Consider the following 27,676-nt stretch of genomic DNA (forward strand, 5'->3'; position numbering starts at 1 on the left):
TTTTTTCTGTGGTCTTGTGTTGTTTGGTGGTTTTTGTGATGAAAAAATTGTATATCTGTCTGTTACATATCATGTATGTATCTGAGGTGCAAAATATTTAAATACACATTCTGTTCTTGCCATTGGTAATCTTGTCTATAGCATACTGCTTCTTTAAGGGATCACGGGAGGTGTGTGTCTGTTTTTGTGTGTGTTTTAGAGCCTCCCTGAGTATTGGGCTTTGCCCAGGCTGTCTGGGACTGTGTGCTAGAGAGTTCAGTCAAGGACACAATTCGACAGGGAGTGAAAGGGAGGGGAGGCGGGGAGAGGGGAGGAAGGGATGGTGGGGAGGGGAGGGGAGGATGTGTTGGAGAGGAAAGAAAGAAACCAGACTGAGAAAATCAGAAAAGAGTGTAGGAGAGGTTCTAAAGCCACTGAAACAAAATGTACAAAAATGCGCTGTTTCAAAATTCCTCATCCAAATAAGGAAACAGCGTAAAGGCTGGCGGTATCAGAGCTGACGGGAAGGGACCCCATGCTCATTCCACATCCTCACGGGGGAAACTTGCTATAATAGAGCAAACATTGTACATCTGCAGCTTGTGTGCCAGACAGACAGAGAGAGTGAGAGAGAAAGAAAGCAGATGGGGGGAGTTTACTGGCTGCATATTGTGTACAGTTTGTCAACAGGCTGACTAAATAGACTCAGACATGGCCGGAGGAAATGTGTTTGCTGTGACATTCCACTGTATGGTGGAAGGGAACACGCACTGTCAACAAGGCGACATGACAGACAGAGAGGAAGAGGGTGCAGAGCAACAGCTGTCTGTCAGACCTTTTGTGCTGATACAAAATAAGAGCATTTTATTTAAATACAGATATTATTTTCTGTGCTGAATTTAAAATCACAGCCAACTAAAACCCATACTCTTTACAAGTTATAAGCTGTGACAGCATGTAATGTTATATCTCTCTTTACTTTTACTCTATTTCAAAATTATTATAAACCATAATGAATACTCTATTACAAGTAGAAGTCCTGCTTCCAAAAGAAATTTAAATCAAAGTATGTACTGTCACCAAAATGTTCTTAAAGGTGTTCAGAGGCTCCCTGCCAGTTTTACATGTTATTTGAAAGCTGATCCATAAACATGTAAGCTGCATTTTGATATAGCTGGGGAGCACATTTTAACAATGTTATGTTCTGCTGGGTTGCATACTATAATCATATGTCTTATTTTATAATCTAATCATAGGTTTAGTGTGTAAAATGTGAATCTCCTAGGTAACAGCAATAGGACTAGCTGTCAAATGAATGTAACAAAGTAAAAAGCAGAGTATTTCCCACAAAATTATGGAGTGGAATGGAGGTAAAAATCAGCCTCAAAACCGTAGCATGCTTGGGTAAAAGTACATCGTTGTAGTGTCTGAACTACTGTTTCATCATTAATGTTACTAATTCAAACTCTAGTGTTAATGAGACAATAATAAATATTAGTGATACTACAGTTACCGCTCATATTGTGCGTCGCTTAGCAACAACTTTAGCAACCTTCTGATGTCATTAGTTTAAAGGGACCGTTAACCTGGAAATCAAAAATGCATATTTTTCCTATTACCTGCAGTGCAGTTTATCGAGTGCAGTTTTGATGTGAGATGTCGAGTGCGTAGAGATGTCTGCCTTGTCTCGGCTTGTGGTGCCCACAGAGCCGAAAAAAAAAAGCAGTTGAAAAACTTGACAGCAATGTGCAGAAATCATGGTCCGTTTACTTGTAAAATCTACAGACCTTGTTGTGAGCAGTTTGATGCAGAACCCTGTCTCTTTCTACTAAACTACACCCACTCAGAAGGAAGCGTGCATCTACTGCTAGCTCACCTAGAACCACTGATGTAGCTCATGTTACAGCTTAGCGGATGAGGACCCCACTGATTTTTACATCTCGTGCAGTCACAAACACGAGCTTCCTCTCCATAAGTACATCAAGACCTCAGAAACTGCGCGGGGATTTGAAGCCAATTTTGCATTTGCTGCAAAACATTGAATTACAACATCCAGGTCTGTCATGTGATGTCATGGGGCCTAAAAGGTTTTTTTTTTCCTCCATAGATTTACAATTGTGAAAGAGATGTCTGTAAATCTGTTACAACCCACGCACAATGACTTGGTTCACTATCAGGAGTCAATCCACTCTGTCCAATAACATTTTGGAAGTCTTTCACAGCTGCACAATAAAATCATTGTTATCCCCATTTGAGTTAGAGCACTACACCACAAGTTGGCTGTTTGGCCGGCAGAAGTCTCTGTGGCGCCTGCTCTATGGGCCCCAGGATGCAGAAGATCTGGTTCATTTAATGCTGCGGAAATAGAACTTTTTCAGCTTCATGCGCCACTGAGCAACTTTCATAGGAATGAACTGAGCCCTGCCTCCAGCACTGTGTCCAGTTCTCTTTATACATCCATGAGTAGATGCACACTTCCTTCTGCTTGGTGATTTGGTTGGTGGGTGTATTTCAGTAGAAAGAAAACTTATGAAACTGCTCACAACAAAATCTGTGGACTATCTTGGGTAACTGAGTCATGATTTCTGGAAAGAGATGTTGCTGAGTGCCATCTAGTTCCATTTTACTGGAGAGAAGGCAGACATCTCTACAGCTGATATCTCCAACATAGCATCTCACACCAAAAATGTAGACTGATTAATAGTGCTACAGGAAAGAGGAAGAATATGTATTTTTTATTTTGGAGTGAACTGTCCCTTTAAGTTAAGCATCTTTCATTTCTTATGAGTGGTTTTTGGCCTTTTTTCCCAGAACATGAGTGAGTTTGAACAAACAGTACCATTTAGGTTAATTTTAAACTGTAAGAGTTCGTTATGAGCTAAATAAGGCGGCAGTCACTGTGTCACTAAGGCCACCACTGACCGAGGAATGCGCTTCGTCATCACAAGTTTCCCCTGGGGGTAAGAAGAAGGAGAAGGAGGTCTGGGAGGAAAGAGGAGGAGGGGTGTTCTCAACAGGGACTTTCCTCACTTGCCCTCCTGAAGAAGCTGAATCACAGGGCACTGTGCCGGAGATGTTCCCCGGTGTCGCCACGGTGGAGGTATGCGGACCTGTGCGCTGTGGTGGGGCCGCGGTGGGCTCCCCCTCCGCTCGGTGATACTACTCCTTCTAGTCCCTCCGTTTCTCCTCGCGCTCCAGCTCCTCGTTGTCGGGCCACGGTTACCTCGAGTTGCAAGGGTCGGGGTGGAAGAGCAGGAGGTGGCTTATTCCGTGATCAGCATCGAACCGGAGAGGAACTCACGCCAACGGGGATCCCCGTCCTGGCGTCCGGGTCTGGAGGAGGAGGAGGAGGTAGAGGTGGAAGATGGAGACAGAGGGGAGGGGGCACGAGCGTATGAGGATGAGAACGAGATGCTCTCGCGCCAGGTAAGTAGAATAAAACCAGTGGTGAAGTCTAATTGAAATGTTTCTGAACATTGGTGTAGATATTAAATATTTAACACATGTCCGTCAGTACCTTCAAATAAACGCATGAAAGTAATAGATGACTTATATTTTGACAAAATTTAAAACATTTACACCATGAATTGATGCGGAAAAACCACACATTGGTGCATAAAAACTCACCAGAATGCAGGAAGTTGAGTGTTCAATACTCAAAATGTTTTTGACCGAGAAATCCAAATCTGCAGTTTCACAGGTGCTCCCCTTCAATGTTGAAAGGAAACCTGCTAGTTTCTGAATATTTGCACTATTGTCAAAGAATGGATGATTATTGATATTTATTGAATTATTGACAGCACAATGGCACAGTGGTTAGCATTGTCGCTTCACAGCAAGAGGGTTCCTGGTTTAAACCCAGGGTAAGGGGCTCGAACCTGGGGTAGGAGAGCCCTTCTGTGCGGAGTTTCAGCGTGGGTTTTCTCAGGGTGCTCCAGCTTCCTCCCACAGTCCAAAGATATGCAGGTTAACTGGTTAAATTATCTGTAGGTGTGAATGGCTGTCTGTCTCTATGTCAGCCCTGCGATAGTCTGGCGACCTGTCCAGGGTGTACCCTGCCTCTGGCCCGATGACAGCTGGGATAGGCTCCAGCCCAAGAAGTTACGGAAAATGAATGAAAATAGACAAATTTTCATTTTCACTCATGGTAGAATTAAAGAATTAAATTACAGTTGCTATTGAAAATGTCGGTGATTACAAAGGGGTTTATATGTAGAATAAAATTTTGTTGCTTTGCAGCTTTTCTCCATGCAGGAACATCTTCTTTTGGTATAAACTATTCCCAGACATTTTTCAGCTTTATTACGCAGTTTAAAACATTTGTTAGAAAAGTAATCAAATGTAATAAGTTACATTAATTTGGTGAAGTAATTAAAACAGCTACATTACTTATAACATCTTTAAAAGGGTAACTAGTAATCTGTAGCCTATTACATTTTAAAAGTAACCTTCCCAACACTGCTCATACCTCATTAAATTTTATGCCATATTGCGTACCTTAACACTAATTAAACATAATTTAAATACTGAATTTGAAAGAAGAAGATAAATAATGTCATCAGTATACTGTACATGCTCAGCTTAGGGATACAGATAAAACAGACTGCCCTGCTGCCGTGGTTTCCTCATCCAGTTTATTCATTATGCTGGGTCAGTTTGTGCGTGGCGCCGTGGAACAGGTGAGGACAGAGGGTGAGCACAGCACTGACCCCAGATCAGAGAGAGGTGACAGCTGTTCTCCCTCTCTCTCTGTTTGCCCTTCAGCTGCACAGAGCTCCAACCTTCATCTGTGTATGTGTGGGTGCATCTGTCATCTCTTTACCTCAAACTCCTTCCAATCACTCCTCACCCCCTCTCTCTTTCATTCTCCTTTTCTCTCACTGTCTCTTTTTATGCCCAAGGCTAAACTCTCTGACTCATTCTAGTGAATCATCAACCCCCCCACTCCCCACCGAGGTTGCCATGGTGACCACAGGGTTCAGTCTGAGTTGGGTGGGGGGGCTTTGTGTGAGTGTGTGTGTGTGTGTTTGCATGTTACAGTGCCTCAGGCAAATATGTTACCAGCCGGACTGAGGTCAGAGGCTGTGACCTGCCTCCTCACCACTCATACCTGGGGCACGGTGGGGGTCTGGGGCCTGCTGCTGCAGACACACTCACACACATTACTGTCATTCCTATTCATTATTTAGAACCCTTCCAGATTACCATGAATCTGTTGGTATTCCTCGCACTGCAGTATCAATATATTGATATGTTTGTGTGCGTGTTCCCAGATGGGACCCAGAACACTGGAGGTGCAGCCGTGGGCGATAGACGAGCCGTCCTTCACAGCAGAACTCAATCGTATCATCACGTATATAACCAGGCTACAGGTGGGCTGCACAAAACATCACTTTAATACACAGTACGGCTGTCAGTGTGTGAAATGTCTGAACACACTTTAAAGCTACAGTTGGTAACTTTTATAGAGTTGCTGAAACTGTCACTATATATTTACACAGCACTAAATACGAGATAATCTGTGAAACATATCATATTCCTCTGCCTCCTCTATTGGCTTGTAAGGCTTTTAAAACGGCCTTACTGCACGTCAACGAAAACAACCAATCAGAGCCCTGGAGTGGAGTCTCTAACTCAGCTGTCAGTCTTGTCGGTCAGTGCTCATAAGCTGTGGTCAAACCAGGCAGCGCTGATTAAATATGAATCAAAGTTCTGTTACTGCATTGCCTATTTCTCCCCTCAAATGTTTTCAGAGACATATTTTAGTGTACTGTTTAGCTGTAAAATGAGAAAGTCAGTTCGTCTGGTGGGCGGCAACACGGTGGCCAGGTCACAAACTTTCTCATTTTGATGCAGTAACAGAATCTTGATTCATATTTGATCAGCGCTGCCTGGTTTGACTGTTTGACCGCAGTTGAGTTGTTGTGTGTATTTCACTCCTCACCTCTGATTGGTTGCTGCTGGCCGGATTCCAGCGAATGGCATTAGAAGCAGTTGGAAGAGAAGGAGGGACATGCTCTTTTTCAGACTGTCTAATGTGTTTCTGTCAGAATGTATTGACAGTTTCAGCAATTTCAACTTTTCTACTGACCCCTCACCCCACTCCATCCTGTATCCATACTACTAGTAAGACACATGTATCCAAAATTTAACAATAAATACAAATAGCGATCACAGCAATCCCTGATTTTATCTGCCATGACTCTCCATGCTGAGATAGCTCCACCACCAACACCATACACCCTCACCACTGATAAATCCATATTAATTATATCAATACATGTGTTGATCCGTTGAGCTTTTGTAACTGTATGCGGAGGTTTCCAACGTAGAGCCAGCATTTATTTGGCAGCAAAGGAGAAAATATCTATTCAAACATGTAAAATTTAATGAGGAGGTTTTATTTAAGAGTAGCATGGTGGGAGAACATGGCACAACTACATCCAGTACATCAGATAGAGTAGCTCGCACATCCCAACATTCCCAATACAGCCTATCTGAGCATGAGGTACAGTTTGAAGATTATAACCCTCCGAGTGAGGCAAGTCTTGTGAATATAACTGAAATAAATCTGCTTGTGATGCAGGTTTTTAGAAGCAATAACAATCGAAGACCACATCTTCTTGCAGTCAAGAGGATCCTCTCCAATGTGACGCTTCAGCTCTGTAGTCCAGAGACACAAAGTTATTTTCATAAAAGTTACCAACTGCTGCTTTAAAGGCCCCCGTTATCATTAATATGATCTAACGGGGTGAAACATTTACTATACTTTGTAGACTTCAAGATAACAATACTGACAGTGAGAAATGACAGGATGAGCAGTTATGAACTCTGAGGAAATGAAATGTAAAGCTATGAAGGCATTAGGTACACAGTGGTCTCCTTTTGGCATGTGACCCTTTAAATAAGAGGTGTCTGCCAATGACCTCTCATCACAGGTTGTGACTGCGAGCTGTGAGCAATTTACCAAAAATTTCCCTTTCAGATTGATTCATTTGAATAATTTTCACATGCTGGGAAAGGAAATAACTCTCCAGTATTTCATGAAAAAGGATACAAAAACAAGCCACAGAGAGAGAAAGAACTCTCTTTGTGATCGTCTCATGACTCTTCAGATTTATCTTGTGGCCCCTCAGGCGGCCCTCAGGTTGGAAACCACTTGTCAAATATTCTGGGCCCTCCCTGACGCTCTCAAGCTACACCCCTGCTCACGAGGGACCAGATACGGTAGCCAGGAGTTAGATCGTGCCAAACCTTGAGAGTAATCAATAAAAAAACTTCACTTTACAACTACCTCACTTCTTCAACTGCAGACTTCCAGTGTGGGGGTTAACGTAGCAGTAATATGATCAGTCAGGCGCTGTCAGTATCCTGGCAGCAGCATTCTGCACAATCTGAAGCCAGTGAGGAGAACTTTCAGTTCCAGACTGGAAACTCCCATACAAGAGTTAAGACTTATGTAACACCAAGTTCTGGGGGACTGGGAGGGAAAATGATTAAACTGAGTATATTGTGTTGATTTTATTCTGTAATTATTCAATACCTGCAGGTTAAATGATTATCATCAGCTGAATCTCACATTCAAGACTCGTTCTTTATCAGAAAATAATTTGCTTTACTTAAAGGGATTTGGAGACACCCCTCGCTGTCTGAAATGTTCTCACAAATTTCACAAGACACAACTTCTTCTTTAACTTCCTCTCTTTTTAGCTGTATGTTAATTCTGTGTAAAACTGTTCTCAGACCTTTATCCAGTTCATCTCACGTGACCCTCTCCTCTCCTGCCCATCTTCAGCTGAACTGCTCCAGGGTTTTGTGTCCAGGTCACGCTCAGGCATCACAGCCCCCCGCAGATTCACCTCGCTGGCTGCTGTGTGCCGAGGACTGGCTCCTTCCAGCTGCAGAGAGACCGTGTGTTGCGTACTCCTTTAGGTGTGCCCACATGTCTGTACACTATGTCCATGTGTCTGTGCATGTGCTGTGGTGCTTATGCATTCATGTCGCTGGCAGAGTTGGAATAAACAATGCAATGCATATTTAATCATGCATGCAATAATCTTCAAACCACCTCTGTGCTCCCTCGCCTCTCCGTCTAGCTTTGTGTCTTTGTCTTTGTCTCTCCCTAGCATGGATGGGGGAGATGCAGACTTTCTAAAGACTGTGTCAGCGCTGGGATGTGAAGTCCACACTTTTGATCCCAGCAACTCTAATGCATCTGGTGGTCACCTTGGCAACAGTTTGGCCAGTAACCATGGCGACGGAGGCGTGGTCAGCCAGCACAAGATGTGGCTGGACTGGCGAGCTCCAAGGAAGCGCAGGCAGAAGACAAGAGGCAACCAGGGGAGTGTTTCTCAAACACTGGCAGACATCATGGCTGCTCTGGGACATCACACAGTAAGACACACACACACATATGGACAAGCAGACACACACACACACACATATGGACAAGCAGACACACACACACGTTTGGAGAAACAGTGACGAACAAACATACCTTAGAGTCTTTTCACCCCAACATACCCAGAAAGCTCTCTTACTTGGACGTTCCCATAGCAACAGGGCTCTGCGCCATCCCTGGCTGCCATGGCAACAATTTAAGTGAGTGAATCACACAGTGGCCCAGTTACATCCTGCAGCCACAAGAGGGAACTACAGACCTATAGTTTGAGGATGTGTGGGTTGACAATGTAAGTATTGGTTAAAGATATCCATTTATAGACATTCAGTAATGACTTTAGTTTGATTAACTTGCCTTTGCTGATTAAGTTTATGATTACAAAGCAACATGCATTATATGGAAAGCAGTGAGGCTGCACAACACGAAAAAATCATTAGTACTTATTACATTTTGAGAGCAATTTGTGAACCTCACACATGAGAATTATTGTCAGGGCTGGGTATCGACACTTAATGTCTTTAATTTATCGACCAAAATAACCCAGGAGCAGGTAGTATTAAAATTTCTTTAGTCAAATGATACCTGCAGTTGATCTAAAAAAATATTAGTGTTTGTGTGGTTTTTACTAGTATCATAATGTTTTAAACGATACCCAGCTCTATTGTGAAGTCCTACAGAACCACATTCAATCTCTTGTCTCTTCCCCTTTAGGTTCACTTCCTGTATGCTGACCTGCACAGCGCCGAGTGGCGAGTTTTCCAGAACTGGATTGAGTTGGGAACTCTGCAGAATGTCCATCATCTGATCGCCACAGTGCACCTGCAGTGGGCAGGATTTGAGGTGGGCGGAACCAATGAAGAAGTGCTCCGCTATTGGTTCAGCGTCCTACAGGGTCTCCAAGCGTCTGGGCTCAAGCTGATCCACAGCTCTGCAGGAGAGGGTCGCAGTGTTCTCAAACAGACAGTAGCAAACGGCCACAGCTCCTACACACTCAGCTGGACCAACACGAGACGATGACACTCGCACATGAATGAGCTCAGGTGCACACACATGACCAGACACTGTGGATGGCATCAGAAACGAAGGAGAACCTTAAAATAGTTGGTTGTGTTGGACTTTTCTTACAGTAAACTTTTTTTCCCTGCCATTTCAGGCAAACAGTTCTTTGGATGACATCTCCCTCTAGTGGAGAAGAAAGGAACTTCAGCTGCACCCTCAGTGGAAATACTGTCTGTCTGCAGCTTATACTGGATAATTTGTCACGATATGGAGCAGAGAGTGGGCAGCAGATATATGTAAATTGCAGCAATTTATAGAATATGCCTAAAAGCTGTCTGGCAGCTATCAACACATTTTCATTTACATTTCTTTTTTTTTTAGTTGAACCACAGTGCCTTTATCTGTATGATACCACTACATACAGTGCGACCCCTTTTGCAATAATTGGACCCAGCTGAATAGATTCAACACATCATGTTGGTTCAGCAGATTATTTCATGTATTAGTGCACATCTCTGTAGGCCTTACAATACTTTATGTGCAATAATTCTTTACACTGAAGAAACGCTTTAATTATATTGAGACTATTAGTGTGAATAGTATGAAATTTAAGCATTTTTGCACTCCACTGTGTACTGTATATCAAAGAAGAAAACAATGAAGCCGTGTTATAGAAGTGAATAAATACCACAGTGAAATACCAAATAAAACCAGTTACATTCCTCAGTTTTTGGTTGTATATATAACACATTTATATTGGTGGCATCCGGCAGAAACAAAGTCCCACACTGTCTTTGATATGTCAATAATTTAAAAATGGTGTGAGATCAATGTTGAATGAAAGAAGAGCTAATTATTGTCCCTTTTCCACTCATATGCAAACTAAGCCAAATCATGCTTTGATGTAGTGATGGACATTTACAGTTGCATGAATTTATATAGAAGTTTCTGCATTAACTCAGGTTTATTCTGTCTTATAGGAGAAGAAAACTCACAGGCGGGGGTGTATATTAGATGCCAGCTTAATATAATTGTGGTATGTGTGATTCCTAGGATGATCTTGAATCAGGCATGTGTGTATTTCCAATAAATTTTCAGTGTTTTAATTAAATTACAGAGTGTGCATTTTCCTTTCAATGTATATGAACTTTATCCATGAAGCATTATTGTGTTATTCTAGCACAAATAAGTCTAGAATGAAGACACTTTATCCATGGGTAGATTATGAGACAGTGGGCCCTTGGGCTCAGACATGTGGAAGGCCCCACCACCTCTGCTTCCTAGGAGCAAGATACAAAGACGTGGGTGACTGAGGGCGCATTTACACCAGGATAGTCCGGGGGACTTGGTTTGACTGGGTGGGGAATGCTGAAAAATTTCACACCTTCATTTGGTTTCGGTTCACTTTCACACTGCACTTTTTGAAGCGGACCAAACCGCCTGGACAACGTCACGCGGTCACAACAGCTGCTTGTTTGGGTTGGGGAAAAAAAAAGCATGAGGAAGAAGAAAACCTGCCTCACCGATTGCCCAGGACCGAGAACGGAAATCCATCCCCTTCAGACCTTAATATATTGCTGTCACAGTTTATTTTACCTTGATGCAATACAGATCTGCCGACTGATTAAATCTGTGTCGCAATCCTCTCGCTAAACAATTTAAAGACTGCTTCTCCCTGTTCATGCTGTTGGCTTTCTTTTTTTTTCTACCCAAAATGCACTGCGCTCTACGTCACTTCCTCTCCTTGGTTCACTGCCTCTCTTTAGTTCACTTCCTCTCTTTGGGTCACTTCCTCTCTTTGGTTCGCTGGATAGTCCGTTTGCATTTCCCACTGTGAGTGAACCGCACCAGGGTTCACTTGCAAGTGAACCAAGACCCCCAGTTTTCAAGCGGACCAGAGTTTGCTTGTTTGGTCTGCACCAGAGCTCGAGTGAGCGTTCACACCGCCCCAAACGAACCGAACTTTCCGTGGAGGTGGACCAGGGTTCGTTTAAAGCGGACCAAATAGCGCCAGTGTGAATGCGTCCTGAGATAGTTGTTTTGCCTTTTTGTTGGTTTTGTGCCTTTCTTTGTAGTCAGTACACTTCTCTGTGTGTTTTTAATGTCTATTTGTTGTTGCTTTGCATCTCATTGTGGTGATTTTGTGTCAGTGATTGTTCTGTCCCTTTCCGTAGTCTCTTTGCATCTCGTTGTAGTTGTTTGTCTCCTTGTGGTCTTTTTGTGTCTCTTTGTTGTCATTTTGATTCTCTCCCTGGTCGGTACGTGTCTCTTCAGGTGAAATTTTGCATGTGAAGTCCAGGGGCCCCTGACACTTTGGGCCCAGTCAGCCTGTTTGGTAATCCATCCATGAGTTTACCACAAGACAAGCCTATAATCCTGAATAATTATCTTATTGCAACATTCAAACAAACCAGTTGTCTCAATACTACCATTTACCACAAGTTCCTATACTTGGATAAATGATTTACCTTTACCGTAAGCTGACATACCTCTTCTCCCATAAACCCTGTGTACTTCCAGTTTGCATGGTCTGAGCTGAGGTGTAGGATGCACTTAACACAAACCAAACAAAGCGCAGAGGACAGTTATTTATCCTCATAAGTGCTTTTCCCTCCACAGTGAGCTCATTACGCATCGAGGCCAATGCCAGTCATTCCTCGGACGCGTTCCAACTCGCTTGAGCGCACGTAGGAATGTGCTCCTGCCTCCACCCCACGTTACGCAAATTACGGACAGATGTTTGCCACTAGTCAGGGTGGAGTTGCGCTCTTTACGTTGAAATTTCCACATCCTGTTCTGAACGAAAACAGGCGACAGGCGCATCAGCCAATCAGCTTCGAGGAACTAACTCGCCCGACCAATGAGAAGTTCGCAATCCCGGGACTTCAGTGATCTGTCCGTGTACTGTACCGCTCAACATTTCTTGTGGAAATCTTGAGACAGGACAACAAACAGACTGTACTGAGAGAGTCTACAGTTGCCAGTTTTGACGGTAAGTAAAATTATGTTTAGTCGGTGTTGTTTTCATAACGTAAAGGGTGTAAACATACTTTTGTTTGGCTGTTCCTTCGAGATAGGAGGCGACTACAAGTTACTTCCTGCTCTGACAAGGCCGAGATCCCAAGTAATATTTTAGCCCATTTTAGCTAATGTTGGGCGTTAAAGTGTAACTTTCCGGCCAGTTTATTCCCTTGTAGTGGCCTATCGAGGAAAACCTTAACAGTGTGTCCAAGATATTAAACTTATCAGTAAAACATGTATAATTTCAGCGTGTCATTTTGACAGGGAGCGACTGACTGTAACTGCCGAGCATACCATTAACCACACAGTGCGGTGGGGCTGTCTATTAACTGGAGTCCATTCAGCTGTAACTAGTTCCACTTTTCATTTAGACATAAAAACCTGACAGAGTTTCCGTATGCTAGGATTTAAAGTACGCATTACAATGTGCCTTTCAGCCGAAGAACAAGAGCAGACGCTTGAATCCACCTTGTAATGCTGACTGTATCATGACCTCACCATTCTGTGAAGCACCAACGTTAACACGAAACACTTGTAATTAGGCAGCCAGCATGGGGAATAGGAAGCTCTGCAGGGTGTACTTACAGTAAACTAAACTCTGCCTGCCTGCACTGTCTTGGTAGCAGGGAGAGCCTGCAGTCACTGTATATCTCTGAGCACCTCTGGGAGCTGTCACTCTCTGAGCAGACACCATATGGCACTGTAGAGTGACTGCTTTGTGTGGGGAGCTCACCTGTCACACACTGACTGATTTGTCCAATATAATTCCAAATATGTTCACTGCTGTAAGCATACTGGTGCAGAAATCATTACTCCATCATTTCCCCTCCTCTATTTTCATGTTGAATTTTCCGGTTTCTCATAATCTGGGTGGGTGCTGGGTGTTTTCTGTGTGACAAGGATTTGGTTTTGCTTCTGCTTTAGTTCTGTCTGGCTCAGGGTTTATTTATAAATGCGTGGCTGGGTCACATGAGCATGTGACTTATTTAGGGCTGGATGCAACAGTTAGTTTCATTATAAAGTTATTTGTGAATGACCTTCTCTTGATTGATTCTTCAGTCAATACAGTATCATAAACCAGTAAAAAAAAAAAAAAACACCCTTTATAATTTCCCAGAATCCAAAATGACATCTTTAAATGTCTTGTTTTGTCCAACCAACAGTCCAAAACTCAAAGAGATTAAATTCAAAGTTATATAAAAGAAAAAAAGCAGCAGATCCTTACATTTGAGAAGCTGAAATCAGTCATTGTTTGTCCTTTTTTTTGAGTCAAATTACTTAAATCTATCATCTGAATGGTTGTTGATTAAATAATTGCCAGTACACCAGTTGAACTCTTAAATATTTCAGCACTAGACTTAATAGTATCACAGCTGTAATTAATACATGGTAATATATGGGGTGCTTCTAAGGACACATTTTCTGACGTTTGAATGGAAGTTTAAACTTAGATTAGTCAACTCGTCTTAAAGTAAGAAAACATTAAGAAAACAGTCACAAGTGAGGACAATTTCATCCAAGGTTATACACTGTGTGCAAAAATATTGTGTTTAAGAGTCATGTAATCGTTAATCACGTTTGCCAATAACCAGCTCGTATTTTAAAGGCAGCTGAAATGTGAGGCACATACATACGCATAATAATTTTTATAATAAGTGGCACCAACTAGTTTTTCTGGTGCCAACTGGCGATGGCATCAACGTTTAACCCCCAGTAACACATGATATCTTAGTGCTGCCCTTCAGGCCCTCTGTGTTTGTATTTCTCTGCCCTAAATGAACTTCCTCTTCCCCATCAGGGTTGGGCCCCCTACCCACAGCACCCCACCATGCCTCTGGTTACGAGGAATATAGAGCCGCGGCATGTGTGTCGCCAGACCATCCCTGCCAACATCCGCAGCGAGCTGGAATGTGTCACCAATATCAGCCTGGCCAACATCATCCGCCAGCTCGGCAGCCTCAGTGAGTGTCTGCTGTGTGTGGTTAAGTGTCATTATGTCTGTCAATAAAATAAGATGTAATTGTGTAATAATGCGCGGCAGATGTGACTGACCTGTTTGCACCTGTTAATTCAAAGTATGATTTAATTGTAGCTGTGAATACGCATTTATTGTACCTCTGTGAGACAAATATTTTAATGGTGTGTGTAGGCAAATATGCAGAGGATGTGTTCGGGGAGCTGTTTGTGCAGGCTGGAGCATTTGCGACCAGAGTAAATACACTGGGAGAAAGAGTGGACCGTCTGCAGGTTAAAGTCACCCAGCTGGACCCCAAAGAAGAGGAGGGTGAGTACTCCCACCTGTTTCTGTTACTATCACTACCACTGTTAGTATCAGTGTAGTTCATTAGTCTAAATAACAGGTAGATAATTAAATTTCCTGTTCTCCTTTTTTACACTGACTCACACGACTAACATTCTCTTTATTTCATCTGTCTGTTTCTCTCTCAGTCTCTCTGCAGGCCATCACTACCCGTAAGGCCTTCCGCAGCAGTGTGACCCAGGACCAGCAGCTGTTCACCAGGCCGTCTCTGCCAGTGCCTGTGCAGGATACCTACATAACCTGTGATCCGCCCCCACCCCTTAACCACCTCAGCCAGTACCGGTAGGGCTCAGCAGCCACACAGAAACACATCCATATTCATTCCATGGATGTAGTGCATGTAGTAATCAGAACACGTGCATGCACATGTGCACACATGGAAACACACATGCATGGTATGTTTCTGTCATGATTATACATTATTCAAACCCACCTCTTTGATGCATTTGCTTTCAAATCCTCATCATGGAGTGGGTCTCATATAGTGGCTGGGCTGTCATGTTATCTGTTTGTCTTAATGAAGTTCAGTTCCCGGAAAGGGCTGGAAAAAAATGTTAGTATATTTATCCTGTTGTTCAGGAGACATTTAGCCCACGAGTGCTTGAGATGTGTTGTTTTAATGCAATGCTCTTCACTATTGTTTATTAGTGTGTCAGTATGTGTAAGAGAAAATGATTTTGACCTGCTTACATCCAGGCAGTTTTTGTTTTGTTGCCAGTTTTTGTAACCAACAAGCAATCATCATGACAAATCACACCAACTCAGACATGCTTCATGAGAGGAAGAAATATTCTCTGGGGAAAATAATAACCATATGTGTCACAACCCAGCTGACACATATCCTTGAGATCTTGAATATTAATGACACTCGAGGCATGACATGTCATCGGTGGTATGTTTAATTAGAAACTAGAACAGAGGGTGAAGTCTGTATAATCAGTAACCGCAGCAGTGAGTGTAAGCTTGTCCAATTACGGCACAAAGACTGTGAGTGTTTGAATGTGTAATGGGTATTTATTTGACACATCTTTTCAGAATATGGAAAATTTGCTCTGCACACTAGGTGGTATGTGACAAAAAGAAAACGGCCTGTTTCTTTTTTATTGAGCGAAAAGGGGAAGTGTTGCAGCTTGTTAATATATTGACATGTAAGGCAGATAAAGATCTGTCAGCAACATTTTGTTTTATGTATGTCTGTGGCCACAAGATAACAAAGTGTAACTGAGACCAAAATGCATTTCTAATGACAGTAAATGGTTGTCTGCAGGGACGATGGGAAGGAGGCGCTGAAGTTTTACACTGATCCCTCCTATTTCTTCGACCTGTGGAAGGAGAAGATGCTGCAGGACACCAAGGACATCATGAAGGAGAAACGCAAGCACAGAGTGAGACTCATAAACATGCTCATACGCATAGTGGCACAACATACATTGAGTTTTAAAAGCAAGTGGACATCATTGGCCGTATCAAATGAAATCCTCGTTGACTCTTTTTCACTCTTTCCTTTCTGAGTAGAAGGAGAAGAAAGACCATCTGAACCAACGGACGCTCAATCCAAGAAAGATCAAGACCAGGAAGGAGGAATGGGAACGCCGTAAAATGGGGGAGGAGTTTGTGGTCCCAAAGAATGATCTAATGTAAGTTGAGTGATCTGGTGAAGTGAGGTGGAAATCTCGACTGAGAACCTGTTCTGGTTCGCATCAATTCCTTTTATTGATGCGGCATGTTTTTCTGACAGCTGTGTGTTGCAAAAAAAAAATGATGTCAAACTCATGTGTCTGTGTCGCTGGATAGTTGCAACAAGAAGGAGTCATGGCGGAGACGAAGAAACAATCCAAAACGTGGCTTCATTTCACAAAGAAAGATGACAAGAGTGTTGCTTGTAATCTCTGTAGAATGATAAACGATACACTAGTGCCACTGCTTCCATCCAAACAGCATGTCCGTTATTGAGGGTAAATATCCTGTTATTATAATGTTAGGGCCATACAGGCAGGTGTAAAAGAACCTAAACAAATACTCCTAATATTCTCCTATTTCATCCATATTAGATAATGACAGATTGCTGCTGCACTGTGTTCAAACTCAGAGATAAAAACAGTTGTGTTGACGCTGACACCCTGTTTAGGCCTGCTTTTTCTCCACACAGAAAATTTATCTTGAAACTAATAGGAAATTGTAAAGAATAGGGCCGGTGAGCAGAATCAGTAATGGCATTGGTATCAATAAAATCGTGTCAACTGCTATTCCTGCTCTGTAGTTTGGTGGGGTGTGTATTTATGTGCAGTTGTGGTCATCCAAAGCCCCAAGAGGCTTGTGAATGCATCTCAGCAACAAGTAAAAAAACAATGACTCAATGAATCCATTATTTCTCTCTCTAGTTAACACAGTAAAAGTATCTCTCACGGTTAGTTCCACTCTCCTCTGTCTTATCAACCAATCTGTACACAGTGATGTGGGTGGTATGTCCTGTCCATTCCTAAGGGGTTGGGTGTAGAGCTGGCTGTCAGTGGCAAATGGCAGTAAACAAATGTGTAAGCCACAGACGCCCCTAGTGTAGTGTTTTTCTACAGGTGCTATTTATTCTTGAATATATCGTTTAAGTAAATGAACAGAAAAGAAAAAGAATATGGAAATGGAAAAAACAATAACATAAAAGGCACATGAAAAACAATCTCCTTCAAGACCGATTTACCGTGTAATTAGCCAGGCTTGTTTGTAACTCAATCACAAGGAGGAAAGAAAAGACGATTTTATTTCAAGCTCTTAAACTGAAGGACAAGCCAGTCTCTTACTGTTGTGTAAGTGACTGTACTCTGTGCTGTTTCAGTAGCTGTGAACCAGTCACCACAGGTTTCAGTCTCACTATTTGTGTCTGCTGCTGTAAATGCATTTGTGCTACTCATAAACAAATAACCCACAACTGCTAATTAAGTCTGTAGATGCTGTCAGAATGACCAGGTTTCAGAAGGCAGAGATGACACATTTTATTTTGGGCTTATCGTGATGTCTTCAAATTTATTTTAAGGAATTCTTCTGAGGGTCTGAATGGCAGCATTGGATCTGGAGATGGCTTCAATTCCGAAGGCCTCGAGCAGAGTACCAACTCCTACGCTTATGATCCTGGCTCGCCTCTCTCTCCTCCTGGCACTGATGACTTCCTGCCTCCTCCACCTCCAGACATGGCGTAAGTAGCATCTTCCATATAAACCCACACGCGCTGCTGCCCCTGCCAACATGTGCTGGATATACAGCCACACGTGAACGGTACAGCTGCAACCCTTAACACATTTTCTTAGAATTATAGACTCCTGCAGTGGCTAAGTAGATTATAATCGCGGTATTCACTTTCACTCAGTGATTCTTTAAGGAGCACAAGCTTCTCACATAGCAGCTGCAAACAGAATGGTTGATTAGAGGTAAATGGTCCTGTTTGTCGTTTAAAGTTCCCTTCAGACATGTTTTAAAGAATGTAAAAACACTCTGGTATGATTAAATACTTTGTTTAACATGGTTTTCCCACATAAAAAGTAAAAAAAAAATAATAACGAAAAGGGACTGGAAGCACATCTACTCTTTCTCTCGTTGAGAAATTCTGGATCTGGCTCCTCACCCTGGCTAGCATTATTGTCTGAGGAAACATAGGAGAGCTTCAGCTATATGTGTTTCAGTCTCAGAGAGTCTGTTGTAAACTATAATTGGCGACTAGCAGAGGTAACAGAATGTACAGTCAGGTCCATAATTATTTGGACAATGATACAGTTGTCATCATTTTGGCTCTGTACACCTCCACAATGGGTTTTAAATGAAACTATGAATACCTGCTTAAAGTGCAGACTCTCAGCTTTCATTTAAGGCTTTTTTCAAAAATGTAGTATGAACCGTGTAGGAATTACAACCATTTCTTCACACAGTCCCCCGACTTTATGGGCTCATAAGTATTTGGAAAAAACTAACATGATCATCAATTAAACAGTCAGTTTTTACTTGGTTGCAAATCCTTTACAGTCAATGACTGCCTGAAGTGTTGAACACATAGACATCACCAGATGCTGGGTTTCTTCCATGGTGATGCTCTGCCAGCCCTTTACTGCAGCCGTCTGCACTTCCTGCTTGTGTTTTGGGTGTTTTGCCCTCAGTTTTGGCTTCAGCAAGAGAAACGCATGCTCAGTTGGATTCAGGTCAGATGATATGACTTGGCCATTGCAGAACATTCCACTTCTTTGCCTTTAAAAATGTCTTTGGTTGCTTTTGCAGTATGCTTCAGGTCAATGTCCATCTGCAATGTGAAGCATCGTCCAATGAGTTTTGAAGCATTTAGTTGAATCTGAGCAGAGAGATGACAGCCCCAAACACTTCAGCTTTCATCCTGCTGCTCTTGTCAGCAGTCACATCATCAATAAATAGAGGAGAACCAGTTCCACTGGCAGCCATACATGGCCATGACATAACAGTACCTCCACCATGCTTCACTGATGAGGTGGTGTGCTTTGGATCATGAGCAGTTCCTTCCCTTCTTCCTTCTCTTGTCTTCCCATCATTCTGGTAGTTGATCTTTGTTTTATCTGTCCATAGTATGCTGTTCCACAACTGTACAGGCTTTTTAGATGGTTTTTGACAAACTCTAATCTGGCCTTCCATTTTTAAGGCTAACCAGTGGTTTGCATCTTGTGATAAACCCTCTGTATTTATTCTAGTGAAATCTTGTCTTGCTTACAAGAGCAGCAGGATGAAAGCTGAAGTGTTTGGGGCACCATTATCTGCTCAGATTCAGCTAAATGCTTCAAAACTCATTGGACGATGCTTCACAGTGCAGATGGACATTGACCTGAAGCATACTGCAAAGCAACCAAAGACATTTTTAAGGCAAAGAAGTGGAATGTTCTGCAATGGCCAAGTCATATCATCTGACCTGAATCCAACTGAGCATGCATTTCTCTTGCTGAAGCCAAAACTGAGGGCAAAACACCCAAAACACAAGCAGGAAGTGCAGACGGCTGCAGTAAAGGGCTGGCAGAGCATCACCAGGGAAGAAACCCAGCATCTGGTGATGTCTATGTGTTCAACACTTCAGGCAGTCATTGACTGTAAAGGATTTGCAACCAAGTATTAAAACTGACTGTTTAATTGATGATCATGTTAGTTTTTTCCAAATACTTATGAGCCCATAAAGTCGGGGGACTGTGTGAAGAAATGGTTGTAATTCCTACACGGTTCATACTACATTTTTGAAAAAAGCCTTAAATGAAAGCTGAGAGTCTGCACTTTAAGCAGGTATTCATTGTTTCATTTAAAACCCATTGTGGTGGTGTACAAAGCCAAAATGACGACAACTGTATCATTGTCCAAATAATTATGGACCTGACTGTAGGTGTCGTCTGGTGTCGTTAGCGTTTTCTATTTCTACTGTGACTGGCAGTGGCTGACACAGCATTGGTGGTTGTGAAACTTACAATAATATCTGCTGTGATGTTACAGTATCTCACGTTGTCACATTATTGTTATGTCATCATATAATGGAAGTCTAGTCAGAGCTTGCAGAAAGATATATTGTGTCTGGCTGAGATGATTATATTATCTGTAGCAAGTCTGCTCTGCCCCAGAGGCATCAGGCTTTGTGCTGTTGTTGTGTGGAAGTCTGTTCTCCTGTCGATATGTGTTTCCTGTATTCGACAGCGACTGGTATTAGTGACCTGCCTAGTGTAGCTTGCCCAGCGTATGTTTGCATCTCAGATTTTAGGAAAGTAGAGGAATGTGAAAACACCTCATTTTCGTGGACTTGAACATAAGAACACATTTTTTATCTCATATTCTCACTACTCTGTCACTTCCAGGTATGACGGCCAGTACGGAGCACCAGCCCAGAAGCGCGTCAGCGTGCTGAGTCCAAACCACCCACCTCCTGCTCCCCCCATGGCCTCTTCCCCTCCCAGCTCTCGCCCCAACCTCTCCCCTCCCCCTGCACCTCCTCCCCCTCCTCCATCCTCTGGCTTCGGGGTCCCCCCACCTCCCCCTGGCTTCGACAGCCCACCTCCCCCTCCTCCGCTCTCCTCCTCTCCCACCTCCTACCCCTCCCCACCTGCTCCGCCTCCTCCACCTGCTATGTCCGGTGTTTCTCCACCTCCTCCGCCACCTATGCCTGCAGGTGGTGGTGGTCCACCTCCTCCTCCTCCTCCTCCACCTCCCCCTGGACCACCTCCCCCATCCTTTGAGCACTCTGCTCCCCCTCCTCCCTCTGGTGGTGGGGCACCACCCACCTCTGCTCCCAAACCTCAGCCAGAGCCTGCTGGTGATGCTCGCAGTGATCTGCTTCAGGCCATCCGACAAGGTAAGACACAAGGGAATGAGATCGATATGAAGTGGATTTTTTTGAGGCAGATTATGGTTTTGAAAAACTCTAATGAGCATAGAAAACAAAAATAAATTTTTATAAAGTACCCAGCAGTATATATAATAGCCAAAATCAGCTCTAAATCAGCTGGCTACAACATAAATTGCTGCACACACATTAAAACATCACTAACTCCTATCCAACAGTGTAATGTTAAATATAAAACTGACGGGCCCATTCTGGATTATGAGTACCTGTTTATTTTGATGCCTTAAAGTTACCCCTGTAGTGAACAATAATATTTACATTCATTGTTCACAGAGAACTTCCAAATCATTCTTACACAAATGCTGTATAAATAACCAGCTGATAGTAATCAAGTAGTCCACGTACAGTGTTTGTATTGGGTCTCTTAAAACATTACAATATATGAACAATCATTTTTAAACTACAGTAATTCTAGTGTTTCTTTTTAAACTTCACTCCCACTGTGATACTTCACCTTGGGGTAACACGTCTGCTACAGATGGCTACCTGGGGTTGGTGCTGTGTGCACATCAAAGTCATGACAAGAAAAATAAAGTTATTTTCTCTTAATGTAAAACGTAGTCTCCTTGAAGCTTACAATACGTCTCCAAAAATGAATCAGAGAGATGCAGCAGCAAAACTTGGTGATCCTGAGGCTAACTTGTCAACTCAAATAAATGGGAAACAGTCATGGCTGCAAGTGATGGAGACAGAAAACAAATGCACACAGGGGAGGCAACTCTGGTTAAAACTACTCGATCCACCGCATACTTTGTCTTGAATTACAGTTTTTATTGCAAGAAAAATTTCCCTCTAAGTGTCATATTTATTGTCAGGTGCACACACTCACTGTAACTGTCCTCACTACCTCCCTTTTAGGTTTCAACCTGCGTAAGGTGGAGGCACAGCGGGAGCAGGAGAAGAGGGATCACTTTGGCAATGACGTGGCAGCCATCCTGTCCCGTCGTATCGCCGTGGAGTGCAGTGACAGCGAGGACGACTCCTCAGAGTTTGACGATGATGAGTGGTCCGACTGATCTTCATCCCCTTTCTCCCTCACTACCACCTTGGTATCTTCCCTCAGCCTGAAACAACATCCGTATATTTCCATTCAGATTACGTTCTTAAGTACCAGAGAGACAGAGATCCGTATTCTGACCTATTTCAAGTCACATTCCTTGAACCATTTATTTTTATTTATCCAAAATTATTCCGATCAGAGGTGCAGAAGTCCAAAGCTTGATAAAAATAGTGTGTGCCTGGTTGTGTGTCCTCATTTGACATTGCTTTTATTGGATGACACAGCACGGCAACTGATGATAGTGTTGTGTGATATGATGCACGTCTCACTGCTGAGTCTGTGCGTAAGCACATCACCTCTGTCTGTATCTTTGTGTCTCGTAGAATCAGGTGCTCTCTGCTGTTGGCCAAATGTCTGCTCTTATCTGCTTTAGTATATCACGGCACAGGATAACAGAGAGGGAGCACACACACGAGCGCGCAGCCTCTCACATGCACAGTATTTGTATGTGCTCAGTGGGAAGACACGAGGTGTTGATGTCAAAACATTTTTTGCTCACTCAGATTATATGATATAGATGTAAAGTTTATATTACGTATTGAATCATATCCAATTATGATAATTAAGGCAATCCTTTTATATTCCTTTATTACCTTTCCTTTCTTCACTTTTGTATTCAGTCTTCCTTCTTTTTGTGGTTGTCATGGGAACAATTCACGTGTGTATGAGACATGGTTGTAGTTTATAATAAATCCATGAGTTAATGATTCAGTGTGACAGGGGAAGTATTGGCTCACGGCAGACACCTGGGGTGTTTGAGATCAGCATACTGAACATATGCAGATATTTCACACAAATATGATTCACTGTGTGTTTCTGTTACGTATTTCCTCCTGCTGTTTCTTTTTTTTTTACTTTTCTGGGGATCAACAAGCTCTGATGCTTTAATGACTTTGCTCTGTGTAGAATCAGGCAGCTGTTTGCCTGCTGCCTGATAAGTGCCTTTTTTAAACTGCATTTCAGTGTCAGTGCAGGTTTGTTTTGGTATCCACACTGGTCACTGATCAGCGTCTTCCTAAAATATTATCAGCTGCCACTGACGAGTCAAATGTAGAACTGATGTTTAGTGTGGACCACATATTTCTCAAGTGCCTTTTTGTTTTAAGTCTGCCTGTGTTACAGCACAACCACACAGCATGCAAAGCTTCTCCTGCCTTAAATTTCCAAGTGATTATTTCAATAAAGATAGAGTGTATTACAGTGATTGTTTATGTTTCTTTCCTGTGAGAACAAACAGTGTGTATGCTGTGATGTGCAAGCTCCCAAAAATGTCAAGACTCCAAATGCTTTATCCATGACTCATCGTCTTCGTATCAGTGGAGGACACCTTCTCACAGTGCCCAGTGCTGTCTATGTGGAGTGAGAAAATGAGTAGGAGAGAGGAACCTCTTGCATAATCACTTTGTCCTCACACCTTTCTCCTTTGTAGGATTTCAAAGGATGTAGTGATGGTAATAAAGTCAAAGATTGCTTTAGCCACCAAATAATTTAGGGTACCGGAATAGAGGCAGCAGTCTGTGCCTAGCTGTGTTAAAGAGTGAGAGATAGAGAGAGAGAGAGAGACAAACACACTAAAAGCCTCAGCAGCAGTGAAGAGAAGAGTGCTGACGTCGCTCGGTAGAAAAAAAAAGCATATTTATTATTCATCGGTATAAAATATTCATTCATTTCAAAAAGGCTGTGCAACATGAACATATGGTCAGTACCTTTCAAAGTGCCTTTAACAGCATGTGCAAAATAGACTCAAAGATCTAGAACATTGTGTTTTCTAGACATTCAAGTAAATAAAATTGGGCTTTGGATCACATCATTACACTGTGATAGGCGTACATTTAATAACACATCCCCACCTCCCGTCTTAAAGTGCCAATGGTGATTAAATCCACTGTCTATGATTTGGGATGTAAACAGCGTCCCTGTGATTGCTTCAGTCCGGTGATCCAGTGGAGCTACAATTTACTGAGGATGAGGCACAAAGTACACACAAGACAGTACGTTTAATCTGTACTCCCAACATGGCCGATTGCCAGTACAGTCCAGAATGTTCTGATATAGCAGAGGGACGTCTTCTCTTGGAGAATTGCTTCGTGTGTGTGGGAGTGTGTGAGAGACTTCATGTTCTTGATCTGGATTATAGTCAATACAGCTATGTGTGTATCTTGGCACACAAACAGTGATATGTCTGGCATAGATTGTGTGGTGTTTTGAGTCTGGCGAGGTTTGGCAGTCTACACATCGACGGGGTAGTGTATGTGTGTGTTGTGCGTGTATCTGTGCGGGCAGCAGGCCTGGAGCAGCACCTTGCGAATGTCTTTGTTTCTCAGACTGTAGAGGATTGGGTTAAGCAGCGAGCTGCCCGCCGCCGGCACCAGTGTGGCATAGGTGTACAGAGGAGGGCTGGACGCATCTCCCAGCAGCCCCCAGAGAGAGAAAGGCATCCAGCAGCCCACAAACACACTGAGGACCAGGATCAACCGAGAGAAGCCCCTCCCACTGCTGTGTTTGCTTGCATATGATTGGTTGGCAGGGAGGAAGTGTCTCTGGGTGGCGATGGCGTGGGCATGCCGCCTTGCCACACGGCAGATCCCAGCGTACAATTGCAGAGTTACCATGACAACTACCAGGAAGCCGCCACACAGCAGCGACAGGTATGTCCGGGTCAGAGGTCGTGCTACAGAACATGAGTTGGGTTCACCCAGACAGTGCCATCCCATTGCAGGTCCCGCCCCGATGACACATGCACCCAACCACACCAGCAGCAGGAGGATAGCGGCTCGGTGCCGTGATTGACTTGAACCATAGGTGAGGGCGTGGCTTAAAGACAAGTATCTGTCCAAAGCAACACCCATCAGGCTACAGAGTGAGGCAGTCAGTGATGTCACCAGCAGTCCTGACGTCAGCAGTTCTGACCAATCACTGGGCTTCACGCAGAACAGGAAGAGGAAGTGCAAGATCAAAGCAACACCTGCCAGGAGATCAGCCAATCCGAGGCTAGCCAGCAGCAGGAAAACAGGGGCACGAAGAGACGGGGTGGCCAAGATGGTGGTGACGACTATTGCATTTTCAGTGGCGATGAGAGTTCCTGAAACACACAGGGCCACGCCCCACACTGTGAGGGGCGGGACTTCATACGTGGATGAGCTGTCCAGAGGGTCTAGAGGGAAGAATGGTTCTGAACCTGAGGACTCATCCCAGCCCAGGTCAGAGGCGTTCAGGATCATGGCCTTTCAGCAGTCACACAAACACAACCTAAGAGGGAGAAAAGAGGAAGAGATGTTGACATTAGCTCTAATGGGTCATTAGCGTATCCATCTGTCCAGTAAACAGCCTCGCATTGACCAGAAGCTCTGGTTTCAGACTGTGGAGCTGCTGGAGGCCGGATGTGGCATCTAATGAGGAGTTTAAGATGTTATTCTCCAAAGCACTTGAGCTATATAACAGTAGATTATCACTATGAGTGCATTAAGTGGTATTTACTTTTTTTTTTTTTTTTTTTTAAACTTTTATTATATACATGGATAAAAAATAGGAAGATAGAGCACAGAGTATTCAGTGAGAGGACTAATTTATGTCACATATAATTGTGTTTACATCTTAAATAATTAATAGACTGACCCCATTTTATACCTAAATTTAAGAAAAGGCCTTTACAAAGCAAATAAGAAATGCAAAATATAGATTACCAGCACCATTATAGGCTGGAAAATAATTTTTAAATGACCCATTTTGAAATTGCACTTCTCAGATTTTTTTTTTTTTGTCAACTCATAAATATGTCTACGTTTTGCTTTTTAAATGATCCCAAATACATCTTATTCAGTAATCTGCCGCCCCCTGAAATGCAGGTGACGTCACCATCTGTAGCCTTGCGGGAACTCACGCAAATCAATAAGCAGCCTCTTTAATCCACCTTGATGGATAGTTAGCGACGTGAATGCATCATTAAGCTGTCACTGATTGAACTACTACCTGCTAACTGTCATTAATTTAAAGCACAAATCTGAATCAGGACATTTACTGTCTTCCACTCTTGGATTTAAATGGTGTTTGGATGCTCCCTCTGAAAGCTGTCTGCACACAGGAGCATCCAAACATCAGAAATATCATTTATAGCTTGGGTTGTTAAAATTGCACTTGTCCACTCAGTGCCAGATAAAGTAAGTGAGCTACAATCCCTCTTGTTAATGTCCAAACATGGTGTTAAACTAGAGGGACATCACATTGGGTTCTATATATATCATGCAGTATTTTATAAATGAGACTTGCGCTGGTGATAAGCCACTGTAGGAATTCATCTTTATCTGTCTGTTCTTCAGCACATATCAAACTGTCTTGCACGCCTACTGAAAATAAACACCACATTGTACAATAATGCTATTTTAAGACTATTTATTTTTTGCTTACAGAGGAGTACGAGGAGTCTTTCATCTCAGTGAGGAGGTATATCCCACCTCCTGGTGCGGAGGACCCTGTTGTATAACAGTTGCAGGTTCATTGCGCCACAGAGGATGTCCCCCGACACACGCACGCACACATGAACACGCACATACAGATGCATATCATGGATGATTCCTCTTACCTTATTAAGGTGATCCCGTGATTTCCTTTGCAGGAGTCAAACAGATGTGCTCTCCTCTTGTAAGATCCAGATGATGGAGACGGGATGAAGCTGTCCGCGGTGATGCTCGGCACCAGTCTAAATACGGAGGACAGTCCCAGTGCGTGTGCGTGACACCGCTCCGTGCTCCTGGCTTTATCAAAGTCGCTCCAAACTCTCACTTGGCGTCTTTTGCATCTCTTTTTCTCCCCTGGTCTCTTCGGAGCGCTTACGGGAGGCAGAATGGATGCTCTTGCGCGCGGACTCACCCACAAGAGAGCCTGTCTGACGTCAGTGACTGGGAGGCTCGACCAATGAGGTGCCCGGGATTGAGGATGAGGGGAGAGTAGGGGAGGGGATGCAAGGGGAGTAATTTCATTCAGAAAAATGCGGCATCTCCGTGGCCCCTCCCACTGCGGTTCACGCTTGCTCTCATTTCTTGTAAATAATGACCACCAATACCCCCCCCCCCCCCCCCCAACCCCTCCCTCCTTTCCAGCACACACAGATTTTCTCAATAAGACCCAAGGGCCTGATTGAATGAGAGAATATTGTTTTGTGTCGGGCTGCAGGGACACAGCTCAGGGCTGACGCTGTCCGCGGTGCTGAAGCGCACCGGGATGAGTCATGGGGAGATGTCCTGCAGAGCAACAATCATCTGTGTGAAACTGACACTTGAAGTGAAAAGAACCTTCCCATTGCCAAAAATTATTATTATAGTGATAATATTGGTGGGTGTATTGTAGGCTAAGTGTGTACACAGGGACGGGCAGACACAGCCGAAACATAACTATTAACCCAATTTAATTGCCTCAAAATTGATCAGACAATAAAAAAAAATTGCATTTATTTTATGGTCGTCTAACATATTGATTGCCCCCCGTCCCCCCGCCTCTTCCAGTATGTTACAGCACCGGGGT

The 27,676-nt window shown here is 43.3% G+C and overlaps 3 protein-coding genes across 3 annotated transcripts; 2 read left to right on the forward strand and 1 right to left on the reverse strand.

The window, feature by feature from the left end:
* Nucleotides 1-2,943: 2,943 nt before the first annotated feature.
* Nucleotides 2,944-10,491, forward strand: LOC125904421 (probable methyltransferase-like protein 24). The gene is made up of 5 exons (XM_049601808.1): nt 2,944-3,405; nt 5,253-5,351; nt 7,775-7,911; nt 8,106-8,373; nt 9,092-10,491. Exons 1-5 carry the CDS (start codon nt 3,082-3,084, stop codon nt 9,395-9,397), a joined length of 1,134 nt encoding a protein of 377 aa, XP_049457765.1. The 5' UTR covers nt 2,944-3,081; the 3' UTR covers nt 9,398-10,491.
* Nucleotides 10,492-12,232: 1,741 nt separating this feature from the next.
* wasf2 (WASP family member 2) lies at nt 12,233-23,359 on the forward strand. Its single transcript, XM_049601806.1, has 9 exons — nt 12,233-12,371; nt 14,199-14,361; nt 14,550-14,684; nt 14,849-15,002; nt 15,988-16,105; nt 16,236-16,357; nt 17,749-17,907; nt 20,555-21,048; nt 21,958-23,359. Exons 2-9 carry the CDS (start codon nt 14,229-14,231, stop codon nt 22,113-22,115), a joined length of 1,473 nt encoding a protein of 490 aa, XP_049457763.1. The 5' UTR covers nt 12,233-12,371; nt 14,199-14,228; the 3' UTR covers nt 22,116-23,359.
* A 450-nt stretch (nt 23,360-23,809) lies between these two features.
* Nucleotides 23,810-27,014, reverse strand: gpr3 (G protein-coupled receptor 3). The gene is made up of 2 exons (XM_049601813.1): nt 26,739-27,014; nt 23,810-25,408 (listed from the first exon to the last, which is right to left on the reverse strand). The coding sequence occupies exon 2, from the start codon at nt 25,378-25,380 to the stop codon at nt 24,388-24,390; it is 993 nt and encodes a 330-aa protein (XP_049457770.1). The 5' UTR covers nt 25,381-25,408; nt 26,739-27,014; the 3' UTR covers nt 23,810-24,387.
* Between the last annotated feature and the right edge of the window lie 662 nt (nt 27,015-27,676).

This window comes from Epinephelus fuscoguttatus, linkage group LG17 (assembly GCF_011397635.1).
Source record: "Epinephelus fuscoguttatus linkage group LG17, E.fuscoguttatus.final_Chr_v1".
Taxonomy (NCBI): Eukaryota; Metazoa; Chordata; class Actinopteri; order Perciformes; family Serranidae; genus Epinephelus; species Epinephelus fuscoguttatus.

Coding starts and splice junctions, on each gene's coding strand:
- gpr3 (XM_049601813.1), bottom strand. CDS start 25,380: ATGATCCTGAACGCCTCTGACCTGGGCTGGGATGAGTCCTCAGGTTCA.
- wasf2 (XM_049601806.1), top strand. CDS start 14,229: ATGCCTCTGGTTACGAGGAATATAGAGCCGCGGCATGTGTGTCGCCAG. Junction 14,362..14,549: donor CCGCCAGCTCGGCAGCCTCA/GTGAGTGTCTGC, acceptor TGGTGTGTGTAG/GCAAATATGCAGAGGATGTG. Junction 15,003..15,987: donor AACCACCTCAGCCAGTACCG/GTAGGGCTCAGC, acceptor GGTTGTCTGCAG/GGACGATGGGAAGGAGGCGC.
- LOC125904421 (XM_049601808.1), top strand. CDS start 3,082: ATGCGGACCTGTGCGCTGTGGTGGGGCCGCGGTGGGCTCCCCCTCCGC. Junction 3,406..5,252: donor ACGAGATGCTCTCGCGCCAG/GTAAGTAGAATA, acceptor GCGTGTTCCCAG/ATGGGACCCAGAACACTGGA. Junction 8,374..9,091: donor CTGCTCTGGGACATCACACA/GTAAGACACACA, acceptor CTTCCCCTTTAG/GTTCACTTCCTGTATGCTGA.